The sequence below is a fragment of the Anopheles ziemanni genome, chromosome X, assembly GCF_943734765.1.
Source record: "Anopheles ziemanni chromosome X, idAnoZiCoDA_A2_x.2, whole genome shotgun sequence".
In the NCBI taxonomy this organism is placed as follows: Eukaryota; Metazoa; Arthropoda; class Insecta; order Diptera; family Culicidae; genus Anopheles; species Anopheles ziemanni.
Window position 1 is genome coordinate 5,236,787 of NC_080707.1, and position 9,650 is coordinate 5,246,436.

General features: G+C 46.7%; 2 protein-coding genes across 2 annotated transcripts; both read left to right on the forward strand.

Annotated features, from left to right (window-relative positions):
* The first annotated feature begins 4,133 nt into the window (after positions 1–4,133).
* On the forward strand, positions 4,134–5,719 carry LOC131290814 (2-(3-amino-3-carboxypropyl)histidine synthase subunit 2). The gene is made up of 2 exons (XM_058319995.1): positions 4,134–4,325; positions 4,395–5,719. Exons 1-2 carry the CDS (start codon positions 4,179–4,181, stop codon positions 5,655–5,657), a joined length of 1,410 nt encoding a protein of 469 aa, XP_058175978.1. The 5' UTR covers positions 4,134–4,178; the 3' UTR covers positions 5,658–5,719.
* An 854-nt stretch (positions 5,720–6,573) lies between these two features.
* LOC131290555 (mitochondrial-processing peptidase subunit beta) lies at positions 6,574–8,841 on the forward strand. Its single transcript, XM_058319712.1, has 3 exons — positions 6,574–6,756; positions 7,035–8,255; positions 8,333–8,841. Exons 1-3 carry the CDS (start codon positions 6,688–6,690, stop codon positions 8,471–8,473), a joined length of 1,431 nt encoding a protein of 476 aa, XP_058175695.1. The 5' UTR covers positions 6,574–6,687; the 3' UTR covers positions 8,474–8,841.
* The last annotated feature ends 809 nt before the right edge of the window (positions 8,842–9,650 follow it).

The window sequence follows — 9,650 nt, forward strand, 5'->3', positions numbered from 1 at the left end:
TAGAAACTCGCCGCACGCCATCAGTTTAAAGAAAACAAAAAAGCTTCTAGCGGGTTTTCAATGAAATTCTTTCTCATACCAACAACAGCAACAACAACAACCAAAAAAGGTAAAGACACAGAGAGGCGATGTAGGAAAAATCGTAAACAGCGGTTTACCATCGGCAAAACAACGCAACCCTATATCACATGTCACACGTTTGCTCCTAAGAAAAAAAAATATATAAAAATCGTATCAAAATCCTTGGCAGAATGCCGAATTATTAGTTTATGAAACAAAAAAAAAACCACCCACAATTACGAATGTATGTGATAACAGAACAACAGCAACCAATAAACCAGGCCGATTAGGAGCGATTATGATGCTATGACTAGTACGTGTTAATGGTAAGTAAAATTGTGGAAAATTAGTGCTACAGCAACCCATCCCCCGCTAGGAACGGTGCATTTTTCCCGCATTGTTGATCAAACAGCATCACAGCTAATGCACGGACAAACACTTGCCGCCCGACGGGTGCGCTCTAATCGAAAGGCAAACAGAAGAAAAGTGTGGCTAACGGCAAAAACACAAACAGGTGCGAAAAAAGATGATGGGTGAAAGATTTGCAGATCGGCAAACAAAACACCGCCCACCGATCAAGTGTCTCCACCGGCGGGAAGGAGCTTAACTTAAGAGGACGCACTATTACAGAATAGCAGCAAACTTGGGTGTGGCGACGCCACCGAGGAGTGGAGTGGATCCTCCAGGACAAGCGCCCCTAAGTCGGAGGAGTTGTGGTAAGTAGAAGAGTGTGCAAGCGGCACGGAAAAAGGAGGAAGGAAGCGAAAGCCTGAGGTGGAAATGTAACCAAAACCTAGTGACTGTACACATGCCTGTTTATGTACATGTTAACAACGAAACGGGACAGGGATTGTGGTTAAACTATGTTATTGGGGCAACTGACCGAAATTATTGTTACACTATAACCGCCATGCAACAACTAAAATAAAAAGGGAAAATAAAGTTCTGGTACTTACCGTTTCGCGATGGGACTACTATGCGATGGGATGATCGATTACCTGTTTGGAGAGAGGAAAAGAGGAACGCGTTAGAATACGGGCAACTGCATTGAAAGAAGGCTGAAGTGAAAGTGGAAAAGGTAACCAAACGCCCGATCAACACGTAACTCACGCGGGTAGGGAAAAAACCACCCGAAAATGTTGGTACTTGGATAAGATTCTCCGATAACACTCCACCAATAGTAAACTGCTAAACCGCACAAATGTCTTTGGAACACTGTTATCCGCTGAAGAGAGCGTATATGTGTTTACCGTACCGATGACCGACCGAGAATGACCAGGACGATCCGCATCCGGCTTCTCGGACGTGCGCGGTTGGGAAAAAGTTGGACCTGCAAAAGGGCAAGGAACGTGACCCGCGCGCGCATCGGAAAACATCGTTCCAGCCAGCCCACCCCTCTCATCTTCTCATCGGAGCAAAACTTCGCAAAACCTGTGGCGCTATTATACTGGACCGGCGCCATTGTGTACAACTTGCCAGTAGTACTACGTCCAGCACCGTGTGGTGGAGGGAAAACGTGTCCAAAGTTCTCCATTGAAACTGGCGCAGAACCGGGCACGCGGCCACCAGAAGGTGAACACGAGGCCCTTTGAGTACAAACGCTCCTGCAAAAGCAGAACGGTAAGAAAGCGCCGCTGGAAAATGTCACGCAAAAGTTTGCGCGCAACCCCAGCATCATACAGCTTCTTCAAACGGTTGAAACGGGTGATATCGTAGAATTTTCCGAGCCAAGCCGATACCAGGGGAAAGCGTTCGCAGGACGTGGTGGCTGGCAGGAATGTGTTTTATTTATTCAAATGCATACAAACACACCGGGCGCACACGCACACACACACACTCACCGGGTCAACCAAAACTTTCCACCGGATGAAGCCCCACACTAGCGAGAGATTTTCCGGCTGCGCTCTTCTTGCAAGTGAAGGAGGTGGAAAACCCAAGCAAAAAAAAACTTACATAACCATTGCAACCGGTGAGCCAGCCGGACTTTCAAACTCGCTTTTCTTTCTTACTTCTTCGGTACCGTTCTTTACCGCTGTTGGATGTTTTCCCCGGACGTCATCAGTGGCTCAGGGTCCGGTCTTTTGGTTTTACATTTCATAAAACCAATGTTCAAAATATCTCTTCCGTATGAGAGAAGGATAGAGTTTCACAAAACATCCCCAAAAGATTACATATTTTGGTGCACAATTATCTCTCACAATTGTGCCTTATTATATCGTTTTTTAAACTCGAACAAATTTTCACTCAAGTAGAAATACATGAGGTGTTCCTTAAAATATTTACCTCATTTAAAAACTCGCGTCTTCGGGGGTTATAGGTATTTTAACTTCAACTGTGTTAAAAGTGCGCGTGATACTGTACACTATGGAACCGTTTGCGGGCGCAGGATTAGCGCAGAGAAGGAAGGAAAAAAGTGGCTGGTGCATTTAACAAGTAATTAGTTCCTCTGCGGAGAAATCCAGGCAGATTGGAAGCATCAAAGTAAAATACAAGAAAAGGAGAAAAATAAACAAATTTGATGAATGATGAATGACCAATAACATCACATTTTAATCGAAAACAACCGAAAACTGGGTGCACAATTCAGACCACCAGACAGCCTCTCTAGCTTAACCACTGTGCGTACGGATGTTGGAAACACTTCTGGCTTCGGCTGGGCCGTGACCACCGGAGAGCGGGTTGACTCGTGGCTCGTGCAAAGTATCGATGCACTCATGCACGACCTTTTATCCACGATCCGTGTTTTCCATCCAACTAGACAACCAAGTCCAGGCGGAGGAAATTTTTCAAGCGCTGCGAAATGTAAATGGACGCAACTGAAACGCGAATGATAGACGACGTTACGTCCCGGAAGATCGTTCTGGCGCTGGGCTGGCTGCACCAATCGGACACTGTTTCCTTGCCACAGAACACACCCGACAGGGTCGAAGCGAGCTGGCCAAACCCGACAACGACGACGATTCCGGCAGTCTTCCGGGGCTGGAGCTCCCGTCATTGACCGCACCAAAAACACGCACTCACGCACACACACACACACACACTCGTTTAAGGCGCATACTGGCCGCTAGTCCGCCTATTTTGGTGCGGTCGTCAATTATTCGGCCCGTGGGGGCCCACGGGACACGGGCAAAATGGGCGAACGGAGATGGTCCACCTTCACCGAGATGATTCAGCTAAGAACTTCTAACTACATCTAGCTACAGGTTTGTTTACGCGCACGCTACGGCAAGGTTTGTAATTACCTAAAGACCAAGCGATCACGCAAACAATACCATTTAGTTCTACTTGGACAAGAAAGTCCGGAATTAGAAAAATGTTTCTTACCTTGCTAGTTTACCGCAGTCACTGAAATCTACAATTCGACTGAAGGAATACGCTGTGTGTGCTGGGATGCGATTGAGCACAACGACAGCTCTTGGGCCGCGTTTATACCTGCCGCGCTTAGCGCTTACCGCTAGCGCTACGTATACGGGTGCGAGTCAATCGCACGCAACCGCCCGTACGTATCCGAATAATTTATTTTAATTCCATAATTTCGATTTTAATAAGTGAGAAATAATTTATTTCATTTAAATAACATGTAAAATAATTTTAGAAAGTCAAATCGATAGCTTCTTATGCTTTAAATTATAATAAATATATATGAATGGCGTAGATTTATTACCATGGGTGCACCCATATGAACAAACATGAACAATTTTAATTTGTTTGTTTCTCGTCTTGTGTGAGTAAATAATCGTGATTACACTTTGAAAAATATAGAATTTTTTAAATGTAAAATCTATTCATTTACCAGCGCTAAATTACAATAAACACACATATGAACGACATGTTAAAAATCCATATTTATTTTCAATATGAGGTCAATTGAAACATTTATTTATATTATTTCAGGTTATTGTGCAGCTTTTATGATAAGTTTCGTGTAGATATAATAACATTTGTTTATGTAACCATATTTACGAAGCTAAACTCGAATAAAATTTGGTATTTTTCATTTATCTCCGCCACCAACCACTAGGCACGCTGCCGTATGGAGTCTGTCATACGCTCGTGGTCGGACCAAAACAATCCGGTGGTGCTGGCCAATTCCGATATTCTATACCCCAGCCGGCAAAATGACGAGTGCATTCAGCTCCAGTGATTCTATAAAAGAAAATCAATGCGTTGTCGCTGTGAATGATTCAATATTGTTCGAGGAAATCTGGAACGATGAGCAAACGGAGCGGTGCCTTCACTGGATTGAGGACAATGGATTTGGCCGGGTAGATAGAGCGCTATTTTGGACGTGACTATAAATCCAAACTGATTCTAATTTTGCCTTAAATATTTAGGTGGCCCTACAGTTCCCCGATCAACTCATACGATACAGCGTCCAAATTGCGGACGAGCTGCAGCGGTCAACAAGGGAAGGTGTACGCATTTACGTTCTAGGTGACACTTCGTACGGTAGCTGTTGCGTGGACGAGATTGCCGCATCCCATGCCAATGCGGACAGCATCATACACTTTGGACATGCTTGCCTGAGCAGAGTGGTGCGGATTCCAACTTTTTATGTGTTCTATCAGTTTCCGCTGGACGAGGCGCACCTGTTCGGCGTGCTGGCGCACGTGTTTAGTGATGGCAATACACGTTTCACTTGCTTTTACGATGTCGGTTACCTGCATGCCGTGACAAAGGTAAAGGACAAACTGATTCAACGTTTTCCACAAGCGAAGGTAGCAACATTGGCTAGCCCACACGAGAAGCCGGATGTTTTGTGCTGGAAGTTTGAGCAACCACATGCGTCCGATTGTCCAGCGATATACATTGGTAAAGATAATCTAAGCTTCTTCAACACGACTGTCGCTATTGAAACGTTACAGTGGTATCTTTACGATCCCTCGTCGAATGATCCAACATTGGAACAAACGAGCGCGATCGGAGCGAAATGGATACGTCGGCGAAACTATGCTATCGAAAAATGCAAAGATGCTACAGCCATCGGGATTGTGGTAGCCACACTGTCTACCGCAGGGTACCTGGAAATTGTGACCCGAATACAACGGTTAGCGAAGGCGCGTGCTGTTCGCTCGTACATCATCTCCATCGGCAAGGTTAACCCGGAAAAGCTCGCAAATTTTATCGACATTGACTGCTTCGTACTGGTGGGCTGTCCTGAGAACGATACCTTTACATCGAGAGACTTCTACCGGCCACTGCTATCCGTTTTCGAGGCAGAAATGGCACTCAATCCAACGTGGAGGGAAAAGTTGTGTCTGCACTACACTACGAACTTCACCGAGCTTCTGCCAGAGGGCCGACTATTCTCGGATGTTGAGGAAATATCTTATGCGGAAGTGGATAACGATGCCCCGGATGTTAGTTTGATAACTGGAAAGGCTCGTGGTGCAGTGCGAAACTTCAAAGTGGAGCCAAGTTCTACGTCGCAGGAACTAGTAGGGAAAGGGAACAATCAATTGGCGCATATAAGCTCCGCGGACCATTTTGCCAATCGCTCCTGGCAAGGCTTGGAGCCAAATTTAGGCAACGATAAACCGGCTCTCATCGAAGAGGGGCGTTCGGGAATACCGATACGGTATGAAAACGATCCATAGGAAAGTTAAAAAGTTATATAATTAAGAGAATTTTCACCGATTATGTTTAAGATGGTGCGTTATTGTTGGAAATATATCGGACAGGGTCGGAACTGAGGGTGAGAAAAAGTTGAAGATGTTCACAGAAAACTATGCTTAGCTTTACAGCAGATGTGTCCAGGAAAGCTTTGACAAATACCTATAATAAAAATGCTCTACTTTGAATTTATTATTATAATTCATGGTTTACATTAGAATTCATACTATTGTTCCTGTAGCGGTAAAGTATAAACGAAACTGACTTCGATGATTTATTAACTAAACGGAGGCCGTTATACACACTACAAGACGGTATTTTCTTTTAAAATTTGCTGTCGGAAGTCATATCTTCCACTCGAAATTTACGTCCCATGCATCCTTCCTACTTAATTGGCTCGAATAGCCTGAAGGATGGTTCTACGCCATCCCTCCGACTCGATTTAGCCATACTCCTTATCCCACCATCGAGATGCACACAGTTGATTCAATACTATTACCGTATTTATTTATGTATGATGATGTTACGAACGATGCCATATTGTTAGAACCAATATCCTCCGATAAACATTATGGTTCTCAGGACAGCATCCAACATTATATGCAGAACAAATTCCGTTGCGAACGAGTCAACCGCTGGCCCGGTGCAAAAAGTTAGACATCCTTCCTCCTTAGCTGTCTCTTACAGGATAAAGGATGGCTCAATCTACGCTATCCCTTCGACTCAATTTAGTTCTCCTACTCATCTCACCATTGAGATGCACACAGTCCATCCAATTATTATTTATAAAACAAGTCCCTTCCGAAACTGTACGCTTGAAAGAGTGCAGTGCTAGCCCGGTGAAAAAAGTCACACTGTGTTTACTTCACAAACAGACGATTTGTCAAAACAGCCCGAAGGTGGAACAGCGAACCGTGCAGAACTTGTCTCCTACAGTTCGACGGGCGAGCTGTGCCTGTGATTTTCTGATATCGTTCTCCCTGTGCAATCAATAGAAAACTTCAACACCAATCAATGGCATCCCTGCTGAAGTTTTCCGCCGGTCTGCGGGCGTACAGCCGCGGCCACCAGCTGCTGTTCCGGGTAGGTACATGGCGGCGGTTCACATTTCCGGGCAATTGTCGCGCAATATGACGGCCCCTCTCAGGCGATGATGAAATTGTAATTACGTAATTTAAAAGATTCTTTCACATCTGATAGATTGGAAGAAGGAAACTGCACTGTTATCAAAGATGGATTATCTATTAGGATGATTTTCATTGTGCATGTTCCGCTAAATTGATTGGTGTTCGGTGTATTATAAAATAAAGCTTGCATATCTCGCGAAAACTCATTGTTGATGTATTTCTGTTGCTTTGCAGCGTACCAAGGTTTCGAATGCTGCCGAGTTCCGCGCCGCCCTGGTCAATGTGCCTCCGACGGAGGTAACGACACTCGACAGTGGACTGCGTGTCGCCAGCGAGGACTCTGGCTCGCAGACGGCCACCGTCGGGCTGTGGATTGACGCCGGTTCGCGCTACGAAGACAACAACAACAATGGCGTTGCGCACTTCCTCGAACATATGGCGTTCAAGGGCACCGCGAAACGATCGCAGACCGACCTGGAGCTCGAGGTGGAAAACATGGGCGCTCACCTGAACGCGTACACATCGCGCGAGCAAACCGTCTTCTACGCCAAGTGCCTCTCGAAGGACGTCCCGAAGGCGGTGGAGATTCTGTCCGACATCATCCAAAACTCGAAGCTGGGTGAGGCGGAGATCGAGCGCGAGCGGGGAGTGATTCTGCGCGAGATGCAGGAGGTCGAAAGCAACCTGCAGGAGGTGGTATTCGACCACCTGCATGCCACCGCCTACCAGGGCACCCCGCTCGGCAACACCATCCTCGGGCCGACGAAAAACATTCAGTCGATTGGCAAGACCGACCTGCAGGCGTACATCGACGGCCACTACAAGGCGCCCCGTATCGTGCTGGCGGCATCCGGTGGCGTGCGGCACGGCGATCTGGTGCGCCTCGCCGAGCAGAGCCTTGCCAAGGTGAGCTCTTCCGTGGACGGAAAGGCTGCGGCGGCCGCACTTGCTCCGTGTCGTTTTACCGGCTCGGAAGTGCGCGTACGCGACGACTCACTGCCGCTGGCGCACGTCGCTATTGCAGTGGAGGGCTGCGGCTGGACCGACCAGGACAATGTGCCGCTGATGGTGGCGAACACGCTGATCGGTGCGTGGGATCGCTCGCAGGGTGGTGGTGCGAACAACGCTTCCAAGTTGGCCGTCGCCTCCGCTACCGATGGGCTCTGCCACAGCTTCCAGTCGTTCAATACCTGCTACAAAGATACCGGCCTGTGGGGCATCTACTTCGTGTGCGATCCGCTCAAGTGCGAGGACATGCTGTTCAACGTGCAGAACGAGTGGATGCGCCTCTGCACGATGGTGACGGAGGGTGAGGTCGAGCGCGCAAAGAACCTGCTGAAGACGAACATGCTGCTTCAACTCGACGGCACCACGCCGATCTGCGAGGACATCGGCCGTCAGATGCTGTGCTACAACCGTCGCATTCCGCTGCACGAGCTGGAGCAAAGAATTGATGTAAGTGTTAGGTGCTGTTCTGAAACCGATTCCGACGTCTATTTATATCTTTTACTATTTTTTTAACGTCGCTACAGAACGTAACTGCCCAGAATGTGCGTGATGTAGCGATGAAGTACATCTTTGACCGTTGCCCGGCTGTCGCCGCCGTCGGACCAGTCGAAAACCTGCCCGACTACGTCCGCATTCGTTCCTCCATGTACTGGACGCGCCTGTAAGCGCCCAGCCCGAAACATCCGCGCTGCCCGGACCCGTGGTGTAAGTAGATAGCCCATTCAATTTAATTCGACATGGCGTGGCATCAACCGACGATCCCGAACCAGTTTCACATGCATATGAAAGAAATAAGTTCCTTATAACAAAAACAGCATACAAACCTTAGGGAAAATTTAGACCTGTGGCCATCCATCGGATCGTAACCTTTAACATTTGCCCTTGCGAACCTTATGTGAGGAAATAGTAAAACCAAACATGTGAAGTAAACTGTGCGTAGTCTGTGCTAACGGTTATTTACTTTCGCTCTATACGTTCTTGTACAGATTGAGTAAAGTGGATTTGAAGAGGTAATTATAATAAAATCAACAATCGCCCAAAAAGCCACCCTTTTACATTACTTTTCTTTCGTTCGTTTCCAAATATTCACGTTGTTCATTCTTATGTTTAGTTTAATTTTTGCAAACAAACAGGATATTTCTTTTATATGCATGTAGTATCATTATTTCTTAATATTAATAAGCGTTGGCTAACGTGTTAAGGGAAGATCTATAATACTACACTCTTCGGCAGTGCAGTTCGTTGTGTAATATCACAATTTTGGTCGTCAAACAGCTGTTTTTAATTTTAATAGTCCCTTCGACTGCCCTATATTGTGTTGATGTCCGTAATCTCATCAGTTGGGGTTTAATCATATTGAATCGGTTTAGCAATTTACAACGACAATAAGTCAAAGATAGTGGACCAAACCTGGTTCTGCAAATATTCATCAACATATCCATTGCTCAAATCGGCGTAAAAGGCTCTAAGAGGCGAATGAGTGATCCAAAACGCTGGTCAATTCCACCGAACCATTGAATAGGACACTCAGCTCGTGTTCGGAGAGGTCTTCGCTGGCGTGGCATCTTCTTGCAGCTTTTGCCGGATGGTTTGGGCACAAGCGCGTGTCGGGTTTTGATATGTGCCGTAGGGCACCGCTTCCGCTTACAGGTCACGTATTTCATATGTTTCAATTTCTTACCAAAACTATCGCCTCGCCCAGCTGCTCGCATTTCTTACTCCTTCTCGTCGTGAGCGCTAAAAAACGAGCCAACAAGCTCGGGCGCGGGAACCGATTTCTAGCGCTCTCGGCACCGATACCATCGTTTTCGCCGCCCCTGTCCCACCGTCCGGCGGTACGTG